Genomic DNA, 26,197 nt, shown 5'->3' with positions numbered 1-26,197 from the left:
CGTGGATTTGGTGGTCTGCCTTGGAAGACAGGCTTGCAAACTCAGACTTACGTGCGCTGGAGTAAGAGGCAGTAATCAGCTATGACAGGCACCACGTCCTGTAACAGAAACATAAAAAAGCTGTGGGGACTGGTAAAAATCCTGCCAAATAGCACAACCTACAGAGCACAAAGTGAAGCCTGGCCAATACAGAGCAGAATCAATGAGTTATTTGAATCAGCTGGTAGCTGGCACAGTTACAGGTTTTCCCATATGCTGGTTCATATGGAGAAAAACTCTAGTGACACTTCTGCAGAGGACAGAAAGCATACAGGTTCTGCTCTGCTGCCTAGCCATAGCTGAGTCCTGATATCGTTAGTGCACACAACAGAAGAGAGTGTTCAGGTGAATGACAGCAGTATTATTCAAAACTAGACAATTTTTGCAGCAAAGTCTGATTAAAAAATTTTAAAAGGTACCTGAAAATGTTGCTCCATAACTTGGATTTTTCCTTGGTCAGGACATTTCTTCAAAGTTCGATCAGCATAATGGAGGAGGATTTCAACCATCTGAATTACAATAAACAAGAAAATTAATTCAAATCCTCCACTAGAGGCCCTACTTGGCAGCACACTTAATAGAATGACTTGGGGGTTGGCAGAACTGTAAACTTTGTTGCCCCATTTTGGGTATGAAACTACTGTGGGCAGGAAGAAGAGGCTGCCAAAGAGACAACGGTATGACCGGCACAGAAGTGGCCTGGTGGGACACTCAAGGCCTACACTAACTTTAACTGACTAAGAAACTGGGCAGCCAGTCTGCCAGCAAATTTTCAGGCACATGAACACATCCTGAAGCACAAGACTCATCTGGGCCATATTTTTACCCAAAGCTTTAGTATCTTAAACAGCAAAACTTATTCACCTGCAAGTAAAATATACACGAAGAGCGAAGTACAACTGAATAATTATTCCAATAATTGTGCATTTTTAAAAATACCCTTCCCAGAAAAAGGTTCCTCTAACAACCGAACAGAATCACTTGATGAGTTTTTTCCATGTCCATGTATACACAGAGCAAAGTTTCCATCTCAAGTCAGCAAGTTACACATTGATGGACACTTGCCAACCAAAGGTCAGGAAACTGTGGAGTTACCTACAAAAAAGGTTTCTCTCCACTGTGAAGAGACCAGAGATCTCAAGGCCTGGATGATAATGTCATGTTTTGATCTGCTAGTGCTGCAGCTTTTATCCCCACCTTTACCTAAAAGGTATTTCCAAGTCTCTTCTAAAATCCTGCTCACAATTTTAGCAAGAGGTGCTCATCTACACGTTCTAGAGTTAGATGGATTAACTTTTGGAGGACAGAAACCATTTCTTCCAGCAACATGGTATCACATCAGTACACATGAAAATCCCATTAAGAAGAGATCAGTGACTCACCCTGTCTGCAATGACTGCTTTCCGCTTGCTTGTGTCCCCAGACAAGCCTAGAAAGAATGAGGGCAAAAAGGAAAACCATGAAGCTTTTCTCATCTAAGCTATCAGTGGAAAGACAAAAATCCCACAGTTAAGATGCTAACACCATTACCCTCGAGATGCAGAGGTCAGGATATCTAAATACACAGTTTTGTGTTCTACTTTTAGCTCAATCTTCTGAAGAGCCTATTCTCCCAATGTAAAGACTGTTCCAGCATAGGAATGGCAAGAACAGACTAGAGTGCTGTTTAACGTTGAGGGCTGTCAAAGACTGCGTACATGAGGCTAACTGCTGGAGGACGCCTTGATGCAAAGAAGCTGAATTAAGTGCACTATAAGGGGAAAAAAAAATTCTTAAATGCCAACTTAAAAAGACAGTAATTCTTTGAATACTGAAAAACTATCTGCTTAATTGCATTCTAACCACTCATTAAAACAAGACACATCTTGATATACCAGCAATTTCACAGTAGGAGGATCTTAACCCAAGAACTTGAGTCTCACCTGTCAAAACCATCAGAAGTTATTTGCTGAAAAGTTTATGTGTCCAGTCCAAGTCAGACCATTCAAGTGGCAGTTTCTGGCATAATTAACATGTTTATCATAACAAGCTAAATGCTCACAAAGCTTCCTCCTTCGTAGGAAAACTGGTGCCAAAGCAGTTCTTTCAGTCAGTTGTATAGTCAGAAGAGACTTAAATGAAAGTACCTGCTTGGCAGAGCTGACAGAACTTCGCAGTGAAAATTACCTACAGGTCATGCATGACCTTCAAGTAATATTTTAGCAGGCTAAATATTCAACACCTGGATCTACCTCCTTAATGGCAAAGTGACAACAGACAGGAATCACAGCACAGAACAAGTCTGATTTTCTTCTGAAAACAGCAGGCTGCTAATGAGACTACAACTCTCAAAAAGCCTAATCAAACCACATAAAACTTGTTTCTGCCAAATCCAAAGCAGCACATCCTACTTTCTCTTCTTAATTATCTTTTTTTCTCCCCCTGAAAAAGTGATTTCTGTACATGCATAGGTTAAAACCCTCCCATAAAAAAATAGTAGAAAACCCAAACTTACCTACTACAGCTTTTGCTTTGCCTTCATAAAAAGACCAAGCTAGAGCCAGGGCATCAGTGAGACGCTCTTGTTTCAGAAGGTGGTCAACCCTCTAAAATAACAAGTAATACTGGACCTTAGTATTACAGAAAAGGAGATCCCCTCCCAATTTATGACCAGCATTTCCCAGTGACACTGTGCATGTCATTTGTAAGACCCTACCCAGAACAGTATGTGCCACAGTTCAAGATACTGAGCAGAGAGGAGGTACAAAGAACAGTGACTAGGAAAGAAGAAAGGAATGGGAAGATGTTCTTACAAGAGAATGATAAAGGAGCTTTGCTTAGCCTTGCAAAACAGAGTCTGAGAGAGAACATGCATACATCGAATAAACATACTGTAAACTGAAAAAAACACCACAGGAACAAATAGGCATAAATGGACCACTAAGAAATTTAATGTAGAAATTGATAACGTTTCAGCTGTCAGAGAAATGATGTTACAAAGTTAATCTTCTATCAAGAGGAACAAGGATCTAAAATCCAGTGAACTTTCTAAGTAGTCTGTGTTAGATTTTATGATGTGGCTCCTGCAGTAGCTGGAGACAAAATACAGTGAACCAGATTTCCTTCTGCTCCTGTGTATTACCTGGCAGACAGAAGGCTTACATTTACTCAGTCCTCCAAAGCCATACATCGCAGTAACTTGTTAGCAGAAGATGACACACGGCAAGCATTATGTCTTGCTTGGGAGAACAAGGTCTCCATTCAGCCTGCAAATTTATGCAAGCAGGAGTCCCACAGCATCCCAACTTGGAAAGTAGTGCTGGCTGCATGCAGCAATCAGGGATCCTGAGTACAGTGCGCAAAACATGCTTCACAAATGCTCCCTCCCTCCTCTCAAGCAATTCAAACCTAAGCTGTACAGTTTTCCTCTCAACATACCTCTCTCCAGCTTCTCAATGTCATGACATGAACTGACTAGAAAAGAAAGGAAAAAAAAAAGTTATTTAGATGAAACTAAGTAAAGCAATTCTCAAGCTCAGCATGGCAGGAATAAATTGGATGTTCATATTTAATAGAAAATAATTCCTCACATGGCCTTACAACACGTGTTCCAAGATACTGCCCCTCACTTCTTCCCTTACTTCCACATGCCACCCTATAAGCCACCTCTCTCTTTTTCACAGACAGCCTGCACTGCAGGACAGGGAAAGTGAATAGTATATTCCTTTCATCATTTCATGCAACAGAGTCTAGTTTTCCCTGCTGTCTTATTTTCTTCTGTTTACCCACTAGTGCATTTAGGACAGAAAAATTGAAGCTTAGGAGAGATGTCAGTAATGTAACGCTAAGTCTACCCTGAAGCAGCATAAACCAAGATGCTGTGAAACTGTGACCATGTCTCATTTAGCCCATACCTCAGCTAAAATCAAATTATTGCATGTTTCTTTAATCCCACAACACGTAGGGGGGGTGGATTTAAACTGTCAGAGGATAGATTTAGATTAGATACTAGGAAGAAATTCTTCCCAGAGAGGGTGTTGAGACTCTGGCACAGGTTGCCCACAGAAGCTGTGGCTGCCCCATCCCTGGCAGTGTTCAAGGCCAGGTTGGACACAGGGGCTTGGAGCAACCTGGTCCAGTGGAAAATGTCCCTGCCCGTGACAGGGGGTTTGAACTAGATGAGCTTTAAGATCTCTTCCAACCCAAACCAGTCTATGATTATGATGACTCTACAGTGCACAAAGAACCCATCCCTTATCCACATCTCCACAGAATAAAAAACTGCATTTCTCCAGAAGATGAGCTACTATTAACAATGAATGACCTGTATTTTCATTTAAAACTCCCCACCTTTACCTTAGTTCCAAGGTAAAAGATCTGACCACCGCAGCTGCTGATGGACTGGTAACATGCTTTCTCTCCAACCAGTGCCTACAGGGAAGAAAGTTACATACAAGTAAAACTCCTTTTTGTGTTTTTAGTTTCCCAAGAATCATATACACACTTGAACTTTAGACATACTTTGTAATTCAAACATCAAAATGAGGACTGGGAGAGAACACCACAGATTGCTGGGCAGCAGAGAGTAAAAAAGCTCTGCTGTCACTCCTTTCTGCTTGTGAATACAGCTTGAAGTGCTACTGAGCTCTGGTTGCCCAGAAAACATGAGAGAATCATAAGGACCCTCAAGCATTGCTCTGTGTCTATCTTCAGATGCAAGAAAAAAAAGGTATGGGGGCTCTTCCCTTGCCATCTGCTCCTTCACAGATCTTCCTCAAGAGCAAACGTGTAGGAGACACAGATGGAAAGAATACTGTTGAAGTTGCCACAACAGAAGTTTGAATGCCAGTAACTAGTGTTCAAACGGCATGAGAAATGGAGGATCACATCAAAATTTGAGATTTTACCCCATGGGCAGTGCTTGCTTCCCACTCAGTTGCACAGTTACACAGCGTAGAGTTACTTGTCCTGTGCTTTTCTCAGTATGGTCAGGTAGCGAAGCTCCCTGGATCTCTTCCCACTGCTGAAAAGTTGTGTCCATCCCAGGGACTTTCATTAAGTAGAGGCATTTCTTAGAATCACAATAGCATTTTAACAGGCAGCACTTCTTTGGGCCTGCCAGTTTTTCAAGCCACACATCTCTGGCTTTGAGGATAATCACCAGAAGTCATCACAGAACACAGCAGAGTTTCTGGAATTGAGTGCAAAACTCCAAGTAATGACATATCCCAGCACAGACAGCTCATATACCACCTTAGTGCCAACCTATAGCTGTGTTCTGTAAGGTTGTGCCTCACAATTCCAGATCACACAGCAGGCAGTATATAAGCTCATTCAGACTAGACTCCACCTTCTGACTCTTTCTTCCCCAATATGCATCTGCAGCAGAAATAATGACAACAGTACTACTGTGGGAAGCAGACAAAGCAGTGAAAGCCAGATAAGCAGCAACGTTGTAGATCTAAAAGGCTGCAAAGAGTCCTCCATAGATCTGTCCAATCAGATTGGAAGAGGCACTATTTCTTTGGTGCTAAAGAGAACCATGACAGGGAGATCTCCCTTATGAAATTCTGCCATTCTGCACTGAAAACACTTCTCTCCTTGGACTTCTGGAGCCGAGCCATGACCACACACTGGGCTTGCAATTGCTATAGGCCCACATAAGCCTTCTGCTAGTAGTTTGGCACAGCAAATCTCACAGGCTATAGCAGAATTGAATAGGAACCATCTTGTCCAGCTGTGGAATTTCAGAACTCCTGTACTATCTCTGGGGAAGGAAGCACTGGGAGGCTTGAATGCAATGATAGAAGGCCCTTTCCTACACACACTCTTGGCAAACTGTTTCCAAAATAGAACACAAACATTTACTCTACTGAAAGCAATAACTCTTCCCACAACTATGACTTCAAAAAAACCTCCACAATTCTATGGCAATACAAATACCACATCAAAGCAAGTTTGCTAAAGGCACATGTGGGTTACTGGAGATATCAGGAGGCACTGAAATTAACACCTACTTCAGAAATAAAACATGTCCAGACACCACAAGGGCCAGGGTGCAACAAAATAACTAACAAGCATGAAAATCAAAATAAAAGAAAAACAAATAAACAAAACAGGCAAAAATAGAAAACACAATGTTTGAACTGTTGCAGCTTCCAGGACAGGGAACATGTACTGCACAGACACTACTATGGCAGAGTATCTGTGGCATACAAAGTACAAAAGGCTATAGGTATCTCTTGAAGAATAAAGTACATCAGCTTTTTTTCCTGTACAAAGTATTCCAAAGCTTGGTAACTTAAGAGCAGCTCCCAAAAACACCAGTGCACAAAAAGAAACATGAACTGTCTGTTAGCTGACCACATCAATACCATGTATGATTTCTGAGATGCTTCAAAAAGGCTTTTTCCAAAGCTCCAGGCTTCCAATTAGAGTATACCTGAAACAGAGCTGCCTAACACAAGCAGACAATTTGGGCCTACCAGGGCTTCGCTGACATTGCCTCCCGTAGCCAGGGATTTGAAGTGGCTGCTGTTGTACACTAGCTGAACTTCTGAGATCTCTATGGTCTCCAGCTCCTCCTGTGTCTGACGATCTATAACATGCAGCTTCTCCACACTGTCCAGAAGCACTGCTGTCCGTGAGTTTATCCACTGAAAAAACAACAAAGCACAGATTTCAGCAACACACAATTTAAGCCAAACTAAACAGGCTCTGGCCATATCTGTGAGTATCAATACTGGAAATTCTAGGATGGCGAGTAGCTTTGTTACTATACACTGTCACTTCACAACAGCACCCATGCATAACTCCAAAGGTAAAGGTAGGGAGGATCCTTCTGGAGTATCAGCTTTTATACTGAGAAAAAATACAGGGAACCTTCTTAGAGAGAACATCTGGAGACAAACGGCAATCCACCAGAGTTCTTGTCCTCCTGGTGCACTATTTATGTTCTAGCACACTTTCTGTCTGAAGGCCTGAAAACCAAGCCTACTACAGCACCTCAACGCCTGTTCTCAAGTCCCTTAAGAGGGAAATACGGCATCAGGACACATTCAAAAGAGGAATAGCACATCTAAGTTTAACTCAAACCCTGTCATTCACGTTCTGTGGCATGAACTTTTATGTTCAAAACCCTGCAAATAAAAAGGCTTTTTTTACACCACTTTTACAGTATTTTTTATAAACAGCTGAGCATATTTGTTTACAAACTTCAAATTCCAGCTGATGTGGATGTCTGTGTTGGTATTTTGGCCTTTCATGCTTTACTCGCTGTATTCTGTAAATGTGTTTAAGAATCAAACAATTTTTTTTTGGTGTTGAAAGCATCAAACAATTCTGGTGCTTTAGCAAACACTCACATATGGAAACACTAGGATTTTACTGAGCCAATTACACAGAAGCTTGCATTCTTTTTACTGAGAATATAGAACAAAAAAACCCCTAGGAACTTTCTTGCCAGATTCTCTCTGGATCTTGAAAACATTTCCTCAAAAATACTAACCCTCCTTTCCAAGAAAAAGGAGTATTGTTGCCTCCGTGCTACTAATTTTTTATCCTTTAGCTACTACTTGCTATTTCGCTTGTGCTGGTTTTCCACTGAGTCCCAGGTTTAAGAGCATTTTGGTTCAGGTAGCTCCACATAACACATCCACTTCTTATGCTACATTTGTAAAGCCAATGGTAGAGAACTAAGGGCTATTGAGATACATTTATGAGAAAACTAGTGCAAACCAGAAAAAATAACCATTCTGTACTACTGAGACTCACAGTAAAGTTGATGAGGTCGTAGTGTAGATGAAGCTGCCTCTGCTTTGTGACATGTATTGCACCGGTATCGTCTCTCTTCACCTAAAAGAGAAATTGGACAAGTCTGACTCAAACTCAGAGACTTTCTTCAGCTCAAATTCTTTCTTCCCAGAGGGCATCACACCAGCTCCAGGAATCTGGAGCTCCACTCAGACACATTGAGTGTGCAGTAGCAGCACATACACTTCTCAAATGGAGTGTGATGTCTCACTTTCAAAAGCACTCATGTAAGCGAGGAAAAGGAAGGCTCTGGGCTGGGGGCAGTAAAAATACATGCCCTCTGCTGGGTCAATTTTAAACTATTTATTTGTTCTACAAGAGTTGGATGCTATAAACAAGTTGGCACTACATGCATTGAAGGGATTATTCTCTTCAGCCCCACCTCAAGTATTATCTGAGGCAATTCAGTTTCTAAAATGGGTGCAAGCCTCCAGAGCTCATAGAGAGAGCACCAAAGGAGGACTGGTTCTCATTCACTGACTCCCAAGAGGCCTAGTCCCACTGGAATACTGAACTGAAGGGAGATATTGCATGACAACTGCCAGTCATGGGTTCTTTCAGCCCATGCAGAACTACTGTACTTTCTGCTCATTAAAGTCAGAACTACAGAACACTGATATGAAACTGGCTTTAATTTATCATCATTTTAAAAAAAAGCATTCTGCGAATGGAAATAAGGGGTTTTACCTTCTGACAATTTGAAGTACAGCAAATGGGACCTGAATTCAAGTAACATGGCTGCTGTTTAGTAACACATAAGCAGAGCAGGACCACTGGCCATAGCCGAGCTGGGTATCTGTGCAGAAGCTCATACTATTACATGCACATCTCCAGCAAGACAGGCTTAAACCTACATCCTTTTCTTTCTCCCCAGATTTATCAGAAGAGAGGATAGAGAAGAAAGAGGATTTAATCCAGACAACACAATGTTTGGGTGCTTGAGCAAAGCTTAAGGTCCAAGATGACAGCAGAGCTGGGAAACGAAGTTACTATTCCAAAGCCAAAATGCCATTTACTGAAGCCTAGGTACTGCTCTTATACTGAAATCAGACCTGAAATCATCTTCAAACATATCTGCACGTGTAACTTCCGCAGATCTAAACAGGACAGGCAGCATGCTCTAAAGTCACATCCCAACAGGACCTGAAAGCTGCTGACTCTTAGTGGTTTATACAAGTTTTTTCCAGACTCATGTTTTAAAGCAAAAAAAAAAAAAAAAAAAAAAGGTATCTCAAATTCACACAGTCTCCCTGAAAACAATTCACATTCTTCTACTTATAGTAGAAATGAGATAAGCTGCAAATCAACACTTCTGGAATGCATAAAGCTCATACCTCCAGATTCTCAGGGAAGGGTACCCCTGCTTGCTGAAGAGCAATGACCAACATGTATGTGTTCCTAAGCTGGTTGCAAGCTGCAGACATCCCTACCATGCACATATACCATACTGTCACTAAGACAGAGGCTCAGTCAGCTGAATATGTGAATAAGACATTACTATCTGAAAAGCAGCATAAAACATCCAAGGCTTACCAGAAGAAAGTGAACAACATCTCCTCGACAAAATGCAAGCATGGGGTTCACAGAGTTCTGTACAGCCACAAAGTGCCATGCCAAAAGAGGGACACTAGAAGGGTCCATCTGTTAGACAAAAAGCACAGACAGTATTTAAGGTACGCAGGGCAGAACCTCAGTTCCAGGCCACATCAGCTGATACTCAATGACCTTGCCATGTACACACACAGGCTGCAAAGCAATTTCCTGGTCTGCTGGTAGCTGAGCAGGAGCTGTGCTCTTCAGTCCAACTACATGGTTTAGGGGCAACATGTGCCTCTTGGCAAAGTGGACAGCCAGTTAGAACAAAACCTGTGTCCTAGCTGCATACCGTAGGTCCAATCTCACATGTAGATTGATGGACTAAAACAAGCTGCAGCTTGCCAGCAGCCTTGACTCCATTCTTGCAGTCTAGTATTCTCACATCTTCCCCAAGCTGCTTTTCCAAGAGGAATTAAACCAGCAACTAGTGAAAGCACATAATCAAGAGTTCAGAAGACTGTTGAGTGCTCTGTTTCCACTTCGTTTCTGTCCCTGTTGTTAAGGGTTCTGTTGTATTGTTCTTATGTAAAGCAATAGCCCCAGTCCGAGGTGACTGCAGCCATAATCAGGTGAACATTCCACCTGTGGGTGCATTCAGGCTGCAGCAGGGAAGACAAGAAGCTAAGGGGCTTCTTCATTACTCCCTTCCTACTTAGGGGAGAAATTCAGCATCTTCACAGAGGTAGAGCTGAAAGCAGCCTTTTAACCTCCTCTCTGCCCACAAACTGCACACATCAGACCAACAGATTATCACTGCAATTCCACAATGCAGAGTTTACTGCATGCTGATAAAGTAACAATACCAAAGACCTGGACCTAATCTCATCCCCTTCACTTTAGAAACCGTTTGTAGCCATAATCCAAAAAGCAGATCTTTGACTTCATTACTTACACGACCATAGGGAAAGGTCATCCACACCTTCAGAGACGGTTTCAGGCCAATAACCAGTATCTTCAAGAAAAATAGAAAGGCAAATTAAAAAGTTTGAGCATATACCAGCAAACTTCTCCTTCGCGATTTCTTACACAAAGCCTTCTGCATGCAGCAAGTTACCTTTGTCAGGGAGGCCATGGCTAGCAGTGAATATTGGGTGATAGGATGGTCTCTCAGCTCAACTTTTGCGTGTAATGGTTCAATACAGCAAACTTCCCCCTTCGAGCCACTGAAGAGACATCGAGATTCACATGTTCTCACTCCCATAACCCTCCTGCAAAGAAAAGAAATCAGCTTGGTGGCCAGCTATCAAGAAGAGATCAACCCAACAACCTCATGAAATCTCAAGAGCCATCCTTCGTAAATACTATTTTTAAGAAGTCCTTTACACAACTCCAGGGATCACTTTTAGTTTGTCACTAAAAGCAGTCACGTAAGTTGCTCAACTACAGACAAGACTGCTTTAGATCTTATTCCATGTCCTGGAAATTCCAGGACATGATCGGATCCCCTAGACTGTCAATCCTTCCTCCTTGTCCCTTCTCTTGAAGAGACCAAGAAGAAAAGAAGCAGTTACTGCAGGGCAGCTCTCACTAATAAAATAAGGAAAACTAAGACGCAGCACTTTTATGGCAACTACCAAGAGCCCACAAGGAATGTGCCAAGATTCTGGAAAATACACTGATTGATACCTTAATAACTTAGGCTATTCTTTGCTATCACACTGCCAGATAACATCTTACTTCAGCTGTGAAATTACACTGCAGCCCTAAATCACACCTTCAAAATTCGGACAGTAGCATATTTATTCCAGTGAGAATTTTTTTGCTTGGGTTTTAGAAACTATGACCCAGAATTAGTTTCTTGTACTTTCTACAGGTACTTAAGAGTTATTGTCTTACTTAAATGACAGTTCAAATACGGAGCCTCCGCTGTCATTGCAAATTGCAAGCGTTGGGTCATCTGTAAACTGAGCAGATAATTAGATTAGAAGTGTCACTAAGAAATAAACTGCTGGGAAAAAAAAAAGGATAGAAAAATATATCTGTGGCATTATTAACAGCACACAAAAGTACAAGCACTGTATCTACCAGAAAGACATATTTTACATGCAGAGCTGAGGCAATTACATGATGTGTGAGAAAAGCAAGGGTTTGTGTTTCATCTTCACCCCCCCAGCAAGTCCTACTGCTAGATTTTGTTACCAAAGTTCAACTACTTTCTATTGCAGCTCAGAACTAAAGCATACCAAAACCTGTGTTACCACTAGAGCAGCACAAGCCCAGGAGTTGGTGCCAGCACTGGTGTCTGATTGCAGCCACAAACAGACCAAAATCAGAAACATCCAGAACTACTAATGATACCAAATAATCAAAATAAGAAAGGGTCACAACCACAGCTGAGACACTGCTCTAGAGGACTTTACAACCCAGCATCTAGCAGCACAAGCATCTGGCTTCTATAGCAGTGCCTGAGTCCCCTTCAATGCTGGTATTGCCACCAGGTTATGAGCCAGAGAAGGGGGACAACTAGGAGCAGAGGACCTGGCACAGGGGAATATCCATCTTTATGCACAAGGCAAGGATAGCAGAGACAGAAGCATGGAAGAGGGCACCTTCACATCCACAGAACATTTCTGGTTAGCCAGGTGAGACCAACCAGTACATCAGAACCTGTCCTTGAGCAACATGCCCCACTACACTAGTTCCGTGTGACACTATGCATCCAGGATGTCTCAAACAAGGTCTAGGAAAGGAGAAGAGAGAGAAGAATTTGTGTGATGCACCAGTGTCACTGCTCTGACCAGGCTGCCAAGGAGCATTACGCTCTGGTGGAAGAGGTCCACTTATAACAAAGACATGTACAAAATCAGATATGAGTTTCTGTGTGTGACAACACTATGATGAAGAGGAAGCCACAGATGATTTCTCTTTCAATCCAAACATTCCCAACAAGTAATTGGAAAAACTGCTGACAGAAGCTACTTTCTACAATTCAGATTCATTTAAGTTTAAAGTTGGTAAGCCATGTATCTGGTTCAAATCACAGCAGGTTTTAGAGAAATGTATGCTAGCAACTAATTCCTCATAAATGTTGGCATCAGAGAGAGGAGCTCAAACAGACAGCGACTGTTGTTTGTTACAGTACAACCCCCAGCAATACAATTACTTCAGCTCTCAAAACACTCAGTTTCTTTTTAAAATAGATTTTCTGCTCCATTTTCTCACCTCTGGATACTATCACCATATAGCTCCTAGGTAGCTGCTCTCATCTATAAACCTAAAAGTTCCACACAAGGAAGGTCAACATGTCTGACTGAACACAAGTGTGTTTAAGAGAAAAAAAGAAACTAGTATAGAATCATAGAATCACAGAATGAATACATGTAGTGTTTGTTACCTTGATGTGCAAAATAGCTGTTCCTGGGGGGTGGGCATCTGTTATTGATCGTAGAAGCTTCCCACTGGCCAGATCCCACATTGTGATCTGCAAGCAGATTGTTCTTAGTACACGTTTACTGTGAAGGGGCTCTCTCCATTACCTTGTGCATTAGTACATGGTAAACTTCTATATTCCCAATATCATCCCAGGTTAATAGGGTCTTCATATCAAGGAGAGTGGATCCAAAATCTGTTCCTACGCTATTTTTACAAGCAGTTAACTTCCCTGCTTACACTCTCACCATGAACCTTGTCACTGCTCCTGCATTCGCCCAGCATGACAGGTCAGGTAGGAGTAAACAGCCTGGCTTGAGCTTGGATATTAAATTCAGGCAATCTGAATCAAACTTTTTATTGGGAATACTGTTTTATATGGTTCCATGTAACATCTATCAATGTCTCATAGACCAGATGTTTCAGAAGTGCTGCTCCAAAATATTTCATCTGAGTATCATTTAAAACAGGCCACTGCTCTGCATGGATCAGATCTGTATTTCCACATGGTCTGGAGCAGTGTCTCATTTAGCCCTATCACAGGCACTGGAGCATGTTTTATCTAGAACGGATGTGAAAGCCAAAGAAGCAAAGGGAAATGAAACTAAACAGAAAAACAAAGCATCCTTCTTTGTGTTCCATGGACCTTACAATTTTACCAAGTTAACTTCTATCCGTTTTGCTTTAGTTTTAGTCTTATAATTGTTCTTTAGGAATTGTTTTCTCTCCTTAGGTTCAGAGAAGGGTGCAAGACTACAACAGTAATTTTTATGGTATTAGTAAAAATTAATTTTGGGGCTAGATATGAGTTTCAAGAATTTCAAGTCATCACCACAGTAAAAACTAGCTTTAATTACAAAGCATAAATCTCAACGTGACCTAGGAAGACTAAGTTGGTTGTCCTGTCATTGCACATTTCAGTTTATCAGGAGCAGGACATTTGCCACAACGAGCTGTGATTAACTGAATCCTTCACTATATTCTGCATTATCCATTTCCTCTATAAAAACCCAACCCAAATCATTTATCTGAGTTAGGTCACTGAATGCAGGAATTGGCTGGCCAAAAAAGCTCTGGGCAGATCAAGCCACGCATACTGCTTCTCAACACAAAACCAATAAACAGCTACATATTGAATGTGTTTGGCTTGGAGCTATTGTCACCTCTGGAGAATCTCTTGGTAATGCACTAGGACAGGGCACTGGACCATCTCATCCTATGGGAATTACCTGTCCTTTTGCAAAGCCACACAGGAGCCTCGAACAGTCATTGTTGATACTGAGAGCAGAGATAGCCCCATACTGGGCCCCAACAGCAGTGCTGCCCAGACACAGCCGAAGAGCCTGGTTTTGATCTAGGGTAGAAGTAAGAAATTAAAGAGAAAGAAAGAGCAATGATTAAATTTAACATCATGCAATTATTTACATACACAATTCACTTGGGGGTACATCAATGATTCACAGGCTTACAATTGAGTTCTGTAGAGTTTACAAGATGAGAGCACATATTAGTACAGAGATAGTGGGACACTGTCTGCCAGAGAAATACAAAGATTATTTTTAAAGCTACAAAACAGGCACAGGGAATATGGCAATGCAGGGGTATTACAAACTGAGCAAGAAACTACCAGAAAAATCAAAGCAAGAGGTAGCTTTCCTTTTATTGATCTGCAATGGTGCTTAAATTGCAGCAAGGAAGATGATAGAAAATTAATTCTATCTTCTGAGGCTTATACTTCTGATGCTGATCTGAACATCAAGTATAACTCCCAACATATGCTTCTTCTAAGTGTAGTTTTATGTAACTTTTATTCCTCAGTTTTACGGATAATGGCCAGAAGCTGGAGGGAAAATGAGCTTGTGTCCCCAAGCTGCACAGTTAAAATGCTTGATGAGTTCTAACGCACACAGGTCTGACTTGATAAGGAAGCAGTGCTGATCACTGCACTGTGACAGAACTTCCTTTCCCAAGACACAGGCTACTGCAAAGGAGGTGCTACTGCCTGCACAGCCTCCCAGGGGACTGGACTGCTGCATGGCCATGCCCTGCCTGCCCACTGCAGACAACAACCAACAGTACTCTTGTCATGCAAGTTCTGGTATGTGTCTGCCATGAGACTAAAAATTGCTTTACAAGCACTTCAGGAGTTATGAATGATAACCATCTGCCTGGCTTCAGTCCACTGATCTTCAAAGAGAACAAATGTTGTGGATCTGCTTTTTCCACCTCTCTCCACTTTTGTCCTGCTTTTAGTGGGGGAAGAAGAAAAGATGTTTTATAGGGACTGTTGTAATGAACACTATGAATCTGAAATACATCAGAAGCTCCACAATAACACTGTGTACAGGATTTTACCTTGAACAAGGAATAAGAAGGACAGGATCCAGGGAACAGGCAGCAACTGAGCACCAGAAACCCCCTGGAAGAACTGCCCAAGGCACAGGATACATTTCTCCAAGTTGCAGCACTACTAGCAATGTACTAAATGTGAAACAGAGCATGAATTTATTTCTCACTTCTTCCCCAGTCTGAAGTGATGTATTCAGCAATTTGCATGGACAGGTTGATCGCACACACAGGCTGAGTGCACACACAGTGGAAATCACCTTTCAAATTCTAACAGTATGAGTAGTAATCAGTGGGAGGAGCAAAATAAACACTAGCTAGAAAAGTACCTGAATTCATGGATTACTCTAAAGCACTGTTTAGGGTGAGAAAAAAGACATTCGGACCAAGTTCAAATATTTGTTCCACTCTATTCCTTATCTTCCTGCATCTACCTCAATAAACTCATCTCCTGTTATAGCCCAAAAGAAAGCAAAAAACTGCTTTTCCTGTAAAATCTGGGTAGTGTTAGCAGGGAGGTAGTAGGGATAGAGTGGGTGTTACAAACACCCCTTGTTCTGCACACCAAGTGAAACAGGGCCTGGGAGAGGCAGAAAGGCCATGCTTCTGTCTTACAAATGCACAAGGAAGACTCAGGTATTACAGAAAACTGTCAGTTTAGACCTAAAACATGACAATAGTAGTCAAGAAGACACCATATGTTATGGGTGCTCAGATATATCAGGATTCTTGTGAATGTTGAAGAGCTCTTGAAATCTGAGGGAGGAAAAGAGAAAGGTGCCTTTGGTTGACCATCTTAATGAAAATCATTATCTCTTCCTCAGGTGAAAAGCAGTGTGGGCAGTTCTGGAAAGAGCTACCTGTTCTTCACGTACTTCTGCCCTGCTGTGCCTGTATGAAGAAGGAAGCACCTCCTCTTTCTTCCTCTGCAGCCTGGCTTACGCCAGACAAGGAACAGGGGAGTTGCATTTTCAAATGAGAACTGACATTTGCTTGTTTACACTTAAAAACATTTCATGAAGATACTGCTTTTACTGTAAGAGATGTTCATCTAAACTACAGGTAGATTGTTTTTCACTGTTAAATAACCATAAACTGCGTAAAACACTACTTTTCATTAGCTTTCCACATGAATGTGACATTGTTCAAGGTAAAATCCTCTGAAAACCAAGGAGAATGTGAGGGTTCAAACTCGCTGAACCTACATGTATAGAAGCAGCTCCAAAAGCTCTGACAGTCACACAAGTTACTGCTTGAATAGATTCCTAGATTGTATAAGCCTTGACACTCATGTTTAACTAAACAAAGGATATGTACAATTCAAGTGACTACACTGTGAGTGGCTGCCCTCATTCAATATGTAAGAGAAACATAGAGCCAAAACTACTTCAGTATCACTACAGTGAGAAAAGCAACGTGCAATTCATCGCATCTGCCATTCAAGCACAGCACAGAGTCATCCTGAAGGTCAGTCTGGTGCCATGGAGGAACAGCAAACCACACCACCTTCTGCTCCAGGGGCCAGGCAGAGTGTTTCAGCCACCACTTCTATTAATCAAGCACAAGGCAGTGGAAACACTTCAAAATTAAGGCCGCTGCCTCTGCACACAGCTCTCCTTATTAGGATAAGGTGTCAGCAGAAGCCATGTGATGGAAATAAACATCAGCCTTTGCCATGCTACCAGAAAACACCTTGACATCACTGTGACAAGGGTGTACATGGCATAGATCAGAATGGGTCAAAGAAGAAAAATCACAGAAGATTTGCATGGAAGCTCAGAAAACACAGAGCTACAGCTGGAAAACAAGTTCCCCCAAGAGGTATTCTCCAGACGGTGTCCTTCAGGTCCCAAAGAAATAATTCCTATTCCAGAGGTCTGGAATTACAGTTCATTTACAAAACAGCCATCTGCTAACCATAGAAATATGTTTTAAAATAAGACAAATACTGCTGCTTTTGTTACCGGTGAATCACATTCTTTTCCTTCCACTTCAGCTTAAACCTGTCAGTAAGTCGATCAGTAACCTGTTTCCTGTAAAGCATGAAAAAGGAGAATCCTTCACAGCTTTCACACAGAAAAGGGCAGCAGCTCCGGGATCACTACTGCTTTCAGCCCAGCTTCACATCTTAATATGTACACCTACATGAACTTTAAAATCCCTTTTCTTCTTCCCTCACCCGCAGTGTCAATTCAAAATAAACAAGACCCCACTCTGCCCCAGAATTAAATGCTTTGTATGACTCAAGTTATTTTTCCTAAGAAGGAAGTGCCCATTGTATGCCAGAGATGCATTTTCAGAGTTGAGAAATGATCACTTGAAAGCTAACCCCAGAAACCCATGCTAGTACTTGTTCTTCCTTCCAGCCAGTGAAAAGATGACATAAGGAGGAACCATTAAATAAGATGGATGGAATTGTTTCCAAAGCAAAGCAAGACACCTGTATCAATAAGCTCCTACTAATCAACTGGTAAAGTAGTAAAACTGCATAAAAGCAAAAGGTTATAACCCTAATGATTTTCCAAATTAATATTACCATCTTTTAACTAAGGCATATTCAGGATTAAGCACAAAAAGCTTTTTCCAGGTGTTAGAAGCAAAGGTGGCTATCAATTGCCAAAAAATGTTTTTAATTTTGCAATTGACGTAAAGCAAATTTTCATCTGAAAAAAATTCTGGCAATAACTATGTGTGTTGTTCTCAAAGTCTGGCATCAAATGAGATGGCACTTTGATACAGCTCTACAAGTAAAGAATAAAACCAAGTTTGTGAATATGAAGTCACTTTCCAGCAGAAAGGAATACACATAGCACTCCAGAAGCTCTCACTTCTCAGATCACCAGGTTTTCATCAAGATCTTTCCTTGAGCCATGACTTTCCTGAGTTTGAAAGGCCTGCTTTATTTCCTGCAGAATTACTCAGGTGTTACAAACAGCAACTTTCCTCCCACCTTTATTAGGCACAGTGCCAGTAAATGCTCTCCCAGGGCGTATATCCCTTTTGGGTTGGGGGATAAGGAGGACAATAGATGGTGAGCTAATGGGTGAGCTCCTCGCCTCCTGCCCTCAGCTTAAGCTAGTGAAATGATTACTCAGAGCACGAGTTAAGTGGGGCAGCTTGTGGCTACATCAGGGACCCACTGCTCCCTCGTTAGCAGCATAACTGGTGCATAAACAGGGCTTTTAGAAGTTGCTGTCTGCTTGCACAGGTTTCAGAGTTTCCGGTTTGTGGCTCTTTGAAGTGGGTTCCTACTCCATAGTGGTCCCACTTAACAGCTGTCAGGTAGAAACAGATGGATGGTGATCTCATGGCAGAGCCTTTGTTGTGCCCCAAATTAATACCTTTACAGATAGCTATGGACCTGCTGCCCTAAGACATTATAAATAGCACGTTTACCTGTTCCTCTCCTTTTCTTGCCTGGAGAATTTTCAAAGTGTGCTATGCACATGCATTCAAAAACCAATTCCCAGAGCAGCCAGCAGTATCACCCACTGACTGGTTACTGCGCTGCCTTACTCGCTGCTTATCTGGCATCTTAAATTGCAAACATGCAAACTGGGCAAAACAGGAGTTGTTCATGCAGGGTACGTGCACAGTGCAGTGTTACTGTACCTTTTCCTTTTCAGTCCACACAGAAAGAGCCAGAAGAGGAAAAGAGGGGGAAAAAAAAAAAGCCAGAAATCAATATAAAAGGAAAGAGCAAAGTAACAAACAGTATATATGTGATGATCTTCAGAGAGAACCTTCAGATTTTGCTGACAGTGTTTCATTTTGCTAACATTTCCCCTTTTGATTTATTCGAGTAACTGAGAGGATGCTGTGACAGCTAGTGTTTTAAAACTAAGTGGTTTAAAATGCACATGGAATCAGTGAAGAAAAATGAGTTTATAAATTTGGACTTCTTTGCATTAAAAAAAAGGCATCTGAGAGGAAACAAAACTGGAAGTTCACAGTGATGTAACTGGTAAAACTATTTTCAACAGGTACCACCAGCCAGCCAATCAACTCCCCATTAACATCAAAAAACATCCACGGACAACAGTCCCCAAAATCTAGATTTAATGCTGTCTTTAGGTGTTTTGGTTCTCCCAAGATATCATGTTATTCCCACACCTCAACAAAGACTCAAGACACTATCTGTAAGTTTTACAGCCAACAGAGAAAGTAAATGGTTCCACACTAATCAATACAAAGCTTAGCTATACAGAATCTTTCTGGCCAGAGCATAAAGTCTCCATGAAAATAACACATTTCAGGAAGTTCTGTTTAAAGGCTAGTTCTTGAGTAGTGTTAAAATCTCTTGATTTACTTTTACACTACTTTTGAGTAGTGCAAAAAGCTCTTCTAGAAGGATGGAGGAAAAAAAACATCTGAAGATTGTTTATTGCTTTAAGATCCCTTTCAACCCACACCATTCTGTGATTCTATGTAACTAACAGCAGATACCAGAAATGGCAGATCAAGAGGTTTAGATGAGATATTAGTTTTGGGGGTTTTTTGACCCTGCAAGATTATGTGGCCCTGGAGCAGGTTACCAGAGGAGTGTGCACACGCACATTTGCCTGTTGGGCAATATTTTCCATCCATAAGAGTCTTTCAAGACTTGGCTAGACAACGCCAGGGCTGCCCTGACTGGTGACAGCACCGAACACAGAGTGACTACAGGCCTCCAGAATCCCTTCCTACCAACACTTGTAACACAGGATGTCAAAGAATTGGCATCTAATCTGACTCGACTTCACCAGAGAAGCATTTGAAAAAGCAGAATGAAAACTACCCAAGAGTCCTTAAAATGACAAAGCAGAGAAATCAAGACATAAAGGTGGACTTCAGAGAAGAGACAAGCTAAATAGCTACATAAAGTAAAATATATGTAAGAAAAAAGAATGGGTTAAAAGATGCACTGGTGACAACAACATTATGCAGAGAAATTTGAACATCAGCAACATTCAACCACAAAATAGACCTACATTTTTGTCATGTTTCTATTGTACAGTATCAGCCATGCACACAGCTTACAAAACTTGAGGGAGTAAATCTCATCCTCATTAGCACACGTTGCAGAAAAACCTCTTCATAAAAAAAGTACAGAAATTGATCAGTCTACAGACAAACTGCTGGTTTAAATCACAGACTAAACCCAAGCCAGAACATTAATCCTCAAACTTTGTGCACAAAAAGGCCTTATGCAGCCATATCCTGTGAGGATTTCTCTCTTTGCAGATAGCTCTGAGAGCTCTGGGGTCCATACCCAAGTTTTAGTTACAGAACTGAAAGAATTTAGCAGAGAACAGAGAGTCCAGGAAGCATTGTGCCCATGACTGAAACAAAGTTGAATGACATACTTTTATCCCTCCTCACCTTTAAATTACAGCACAGACTCACAGAATAACCTCACTTGCAAGGGAGCTGTGGAGGTCTCTGGCCCAGATCTGCGGCTCCGAGCAAAGTCAACAAGATCAGCTTGCCCAGGGCCTTGAAGAGTTTTGAATATCGGCAAGGAAGGAGGTTCCTCAACCTCGTTTTGCCTTATCTAATGCTTCATCACCCTCATAGCAATGAATTCATCAAAGCTTCCCACGTTGCAGTTTGTGTCCATTGCCTCGTACCTAACACCACAGACCACTGAGAAGGATCTGAGTCTCTCTTCTCTATACCTTTCCATTAGGTAGTTAGGTAGTAGAAGATAGCAACACAATATTCCCTTAGCCACCTTCTCTTGATGCAGAAGACACCAAATTTTCTCAGCCTCTCCTCATGCATCATGGCTTCAGCCCCATAGTAATCTTGGTGACCCCCCTCCACTCACTGCAGTACATCAGTGTCTTCCTTTCACTGAGCGTCCCAAAACTGCACCCAGGACTTCAGATGTGACCTTCAAATGCAGAGTAGAGGCAAGTATTAGTTTTCCTCAACCTGCTGAATGCACTTGGGATAACACAGCCCAATACGTGGCTGTATAAACAATAACTTTCTATGTTTCAACAGATCAGAAAGCTTTAAAGGCCCTGTTGCAAACATGCAAAGAAGTTCTTCGAAGTATAGACATCTATTTTAAGAAAAGACAACTAGTGGAGAGCTGGCATTGTTCCAGGTTTCCTAGAGGCCACAAAATGAACCAAGTAACTACAGACTACACAGCCTTGCAAAGATCATGGCCAAAATAACAGTAAATGTGTTAGTCTAGTCATCAAGGGTGTAAAAAAGAAAACTTAAACACACTAGCATTGAGCAAAACAAGCACCCAAAACAAGATAGCATCCTGAACATTCACGCATTCAGTGGCCCATCCTCTTAAACAGGATTTGATGCCGAAATAATTAAGTCAAAGGTAAGAATGACTGTTCCTCTTTGCATTCTTATATGGAGTGTTATAGCCCCTTCTGCAGTGTTAAATGCTAAAAATAATCTCTACTATGACACTTGCAGAGAATAATTTCTTGTTTAAAAGCTTACTGACTTCAGAGTGTCTGTAAATAGAGAGCACAACAGGAAAATCAGAGTAAATATGTGTTCCATAGTAGTGATAATGGAGATCTCCACATATCAGACAAATTTTAGAAAAGCCACAAAGATCTACAAGTAAAAACTCAGTAGTATCATGTATTGAATGTAGCAGGTAAGTAGTTATTTATATTCAGGTTAAGCAAATCCTGTAATCATTTCAATACTGGTAAGCAAATGGCATCAAATGGTTTAATGTCTAAATACCCAGGAAGGCGAGTCTTACACAGTCTGTCTTTCCCACCCTTCTGTTTACCCTGTCCCTCATAACTTTTGGTCTTTGGATAATTTGAGCCAACTTCAAAAGAAAAGTGAAGAAGATAATGAAATATCTAAACCTGTTAAGAATTTGCTGCTGAATGAACAAAAGGTACAAAACCCCAATGTGACAGGAGCAATTCAAGAGCTGTTCTTGCCCAGCACGCAAGCTGGATACCCAGAGGCACAAGCTCAGAAACTTCTTAAAGGAAGTTTGGTGTTAAGAGGAAGGAAAAAATAACTGAATAAAGGGACACGGAGGTGACTGGTGCAGGGGAAAGTCAGGGAAGGAGAAACCTATGATGCAAGCCTGCAGGTACCGTGGGTCAGAAGTTCTACTTCCAAAGGAAGGCATTTTCATTTCCCTAATGCTGGCAGCTGTTATGTCATAAGTAAGAAGATTAATAGTGTATGAGATGATGGTTGTACACTGGTTCTGGTTTCTTCCATATGTAAATAGAGTAATTTATATTTAAAGATAGAAAAGGCTCTTTAGACAATTGCCACAGAGCTAAATATCTCAATATCAATGTGCCAATCCCCAACAAAGCAGAAAAATATGTAAATAATGGCAACTAGAATATTACTTGTACTTTATTTCTTTACTGAAAGAAAATCAGATTTAGCACAAGCAGAACATATTAGAAGAAATCCACCCTGCAATTCTAATTCAGGCTGGGGGGGGTTTCCCTTGTGTTTGGGGTTTAAGATCATTAAAATGCAAAAACCTCAAAACATTATTTTTAACTTACCAAAGATGAGTGCTAACCCATGGGAAGTCCCCACTGCGATCAGATTTGATGCTGCCTGAAACAGACATGCAGAAGGATTGAAAGTAGAGAAATGTCAGTCACAAATTCACCACTTAACCTCTCACTACACTCATGCAAAGTTTGCCCAAAGGGGAAGATTTACAAGGTTATAGATAGAACCATTTTCTAATTTGTAAGTGAAAAGCAATTTCTGTGTGAAAGCTAGAGAAGTATTACCCCTAAACAACCATCACATACATTTTTCTCATATTCAAAGGGCTGCCTTTTCCTCTGCTGTTTGAAATTCAAATGCTCAGAGTGAAACTTCTTCTCTGTAAAGTCAGCCTCACTCTTTTGGTGTGGTAGCTGAGTGTAAATACCCAGAAGGTTTTTCTTACTCAGCTGCTACATCCACATACAAAGTCTTCTACAACCCCGGGCAGTGATGGTCCCCTGAAAGGACAGTCCACAGCAAGCCCAGAGACTCCAACTTCTTTCCATGCAGAATTAAACATAGTTCCAAAGCTCTACTGCACTTGCAAACTGCACCCAATTAAATAAAATTCAGTGGAAACACATAATGTTGTTCTACTTTTTATTTCTTAGCAAGTGTAAATCAGATTTAAAAAATTAAGTACTTTAATGTCTGGAGTATGCAAGTACAGGTTTTTATCCTACGTGCACATCAGCATGCTTCCACTTTTGCTGAGCAACCTTTTGCCTTAGATGTGACTTTATTCTTTTTCCTTTTTTAAACAAGAAGTGTAATTTCTTTTGGACTGCTGTTACTACAGTCAAAACAACTAAGTACATCTTTAGTTTCTTTCTAAGATATTAAAACTCATTTCACATGGACAGAACAAATACTTGCTGTATTTCACATCCTTAAAATAGTTCTCCTCTAACTACAGGCAGCTTCACTTCAGCTGTATTTTAATTAGCACACGACTTCAGAAGTTTTAATGCAAATTGCTAAGCAGGAGTATCTTTCAGACAGGCTTTTAGTGAAATCGTATGTTTTAAGGTTAGATTTCGCTTACATCAGAACTGTAGAGATTTTGAACCCTTCACTTTATGAGCACTTCAGTTTAAGTTTCTCTAAAAACTTGTTTGGAGTCAAAACAATAACTGGCTAAGAAGAAATACCTAGGGAAATGTAATGTGTTTAACAGATGAATACTTACTCTATGAGGAAAGGTTAGGTACTCAACTAACAAGCCCTGGTGATGACATGAAAAAGGGGAAAACATGGAGCTTGATCAGCAGAGATGCAGCTGGGCAGGTAAAAAAGGTTGAACTCTGCCCCCAGGAACTAGATTATTTCATGCTGCTTCTCCCACCCCTCATATCTGAAAATTCTTAGTAAGGGTAAGAGGGCAGATGCGTTTATCAGCTGTCCTAAATCACTGTTTTAACAAACTTGCATGAAAACTAAGTATACAGAACTTGAAAATTGTTAGAGTACTTACAATTGCAGTGGGTAAGCCAGCATCCACTTTGTCCTAGAAAAACAGGACAAGTCATGAGTTAAGAGGGACAGAACTTCCAGCTCTGTGCATGTCTCTCATCATTAGAACCACAAAACGCAGGGGAAAAAAAAAAAAAAAAAATCACACAAGTTGCATTTAATAGTCCCACCAGGGCAGAGAGTGCTGAGGGAGGGAACCACTGCCTAGAAATACCCAGAAGGGATGAGGAAGTGCACAGAAATGGAGAGAAAGACAGAATATCCTGTAATTCCGTATGGAAGTCATTGTGTTCTTCTCAAAACAATTTGATCTTAATAACAGTTCTCAGTATTCTCTCTGTACACAGCACAGACATTGACTGCAAAACTACTTCCCCCTCACCTCTCAAGCACACCTTATTAGCTCCCCATGCAGCTGGTTCTCCCACACCTCCATCAACCTGAGTAACAGCCAGCAGCAGCACACTGCAGAGACTCTGGTCACACAGCCATTACAAAACACTGTACGGATGAGTCACTTCTATTCTAACAAGCCTACCTTGCACGCTTGAGAAATCACACAATAAATCACCACCTTAGTTCTGATCTGGGAGTCTTCCCCCTGCAGGACAATCTACAGACCAGCTCTATTGCACCTGTGCCTCAAGTGCAGTCACAGACACAGGAACATGCAAACCTGCTCCTTGCTCTGCTCAGAACAAGGAGTATAGTCTGTCCCCGCTGCAGGCATTAAACAAACCTGTATCCAGCATCTTTAAGCAAGCAGACCAACAGCACTTCTATCATTTTATATTAACATTTCCCACCAGGTTTAATGATACCTAGCAACACAAACCAGTGTTAAAGAGGATCTTCTGTAATTCTACCATATTGCTGTTGCAATGACACAGCTAATACCCAATTCACTACTAGCTAGGGATTGCTAGCTAATAGTTTATGTACCAAACATCTCGGTATTATCCAAAACTAATAATAGGGGGAGGCTACACACATAGTCCCTTCCACACCAGAAGCTAATTTTTTTTTTCTTAATGAATGCAACCAGGAGAAAAGGACACTCACTGCTGCAGATACTATTTGGGCAGAAATTCCTTTCAGAAGTGAGAGCCGTATAACTGATCCATGGAGTGAGAGAGTATCTGGGAGCTTTTTCTTCCTAAGAAAATGAGAAATAAACCAAATGTATTAGAGCAGAATAAAAGTTTGGGACTTTGCCTAACCCACAGCTAAACCAGCAGGTAAAATCTGCATGCAATCATAACTCATGCAGTTTCCATTCCTGTTCATAGGGCCCACACACACAGAATGAAAGGGACATGAGGTTATTAGCAAAGCCTGCTATGTACCTCTGTGCCAGCATAAAATTGGTTTTTAACTCATCTCCCAGGGGATAACAGAAAAAAAAAAAAAAAAGTTCTTCAAACAATTTGCCAGTTTCAAGCACATATCTGCAAATCTTAGATTTATTAATAAAGCCTGAAAGCAACATTTTTACTCTTTAATTAATCTTCCAGTGAGTCGGGAAGTTTCAGCCTTTAAAGCTGAGTATATAAAGAACATACACTATTGGAAAAGACTCATTAACAGAATACAGACCCCTAGGAAAACCGAAGGTATGCTTAAAGTATAACATTCAATTAAAACACAGCTGATCTGGTACGAAAGGTTAAATGACTTTAAAAAGTAACTAGTCTAAGTGGGACAGTTACTTCCAGGGAGCATTATACTACAGCACACACACAGTAGAGGGAAAATCCCAAGGAAGTTGCAGTTTTGTTGCCAAGTACACAACATCACAAAGCCAGATTTCCAAAACTAACACACAAACATTTAGTTCTTATCTCTCCAGAGGTGCATAAGTAAGTACCTCACATTTGGGGGCCTAGAAGAATGCCAGAGAGGGACTCTTCATCAGGGACTGTAGTGATAGGACAAGGGGTGATGGGTTCAAACTTAAACAGAGGGTAGATCTAGATTAAACATTAGGCAGAAGTTCTTCCCTGTGAGGGCAGTGAGACGCTGGCACAGGGTGCCCAGAGAAGCTGTGGCTGCCCCCTCCCTGGCAGTGTTCAAG

General features: G+C 41.2%; 1 protein-coding gene across 1 annotated transcript in view; it reads right to left on the bottom strand.

Annotated features, from left to right (window-relative positions):
- LOC104403286 (vacuolar protein sorting-associated protein 8 homolog) overlaps positions 1 to 26,197 on the bottom strand; it is a gene marked incomplete at both ends in the record, with an annotated part of 44,016 nt that overhangs the window by 14,056 nt on the left and 3,763 nt on the right. Inside the window, 17 exons of the mRNA XM_010011366.1 lie at positions 52 to 98; positions 459 to 548; positions 1,422 to 1,468; positions 2,534 to 2,624; positions 3,457 to 3,492; positions 4,375 to 4,449; positions 6,504 to 6,674; positions 7,792 to 7,872; positions 9,364 to 9,471; positions 10,319 to 10,378; positions 10,481 to 10,634; positions 11,263 to 11,330; positions 12,761 to 12,847; positions 14,025 to 14,149; positions 22,656 to 22,710; positions 24,125 to 24,157; positions 25,186 to 25,279. Coding sequence (XP_010009668.1) covers positions 52 to 98; positions 459 to 548; positions 1,422 to 1,468; positions 2,534 to 2,624; positions 3,457 to 3,492; positions 4,375 to 4,449; positions 6,504 to 6,674; positions 7,792 to 7,872; positions 9,364 to 9,471; positions 10,319 to 10,378; positions 10,481 to 10,634; positions 11,263 to 11,330; positions 12,761 to 12,847; positions 14,025 to 14,149; positions 22,656 to 22,710; positions 24,125 to 24,157; positions 25,186 to 25,279 — 1,422 coding nt within the window. The remainder of the gene's footprint in view (positions 1 to 51; positions 99 to 458; positions 549 to 1,421; positions 1,469 to 2,533; positions 2,625 to 3,456; positions 3,493 to 4,374; positions 4,450 to 6,503; positions 6,675 to 7,791; positions 7,873 to 9,363; positions 9,472 to 10,318; positions 10,379 to 10,480; positions 10,635 to 11,262; positions 11,331 to 12,760; positions 12,848 to 14,024; positions 14,150 to 22,655; positions 22,711 to 24,124; positions 24,158 to 25,185; positions 25,280 to 26,197) is intronic.

This window comes from Nestor notabilis, unplaced genomic scaffold, assembly GCF_000696875.1.
Source record: "Nestor notabilis isolate BGI_N333 unplaced genomic scaffold, ASM69687v1 scaffold26263, whole genome shotgun sequence".
NCBI lineage: Eukaryota > Metazoa > Chordata > Aves > Psittaciformes > Psittacidae > Nestor > Nestor notabilis.
The sequence above is the reverse complement of the archived record's forward strand: the minus strand, read 5'-3'. Positions and strand labels throughout refer to the sequence as shown.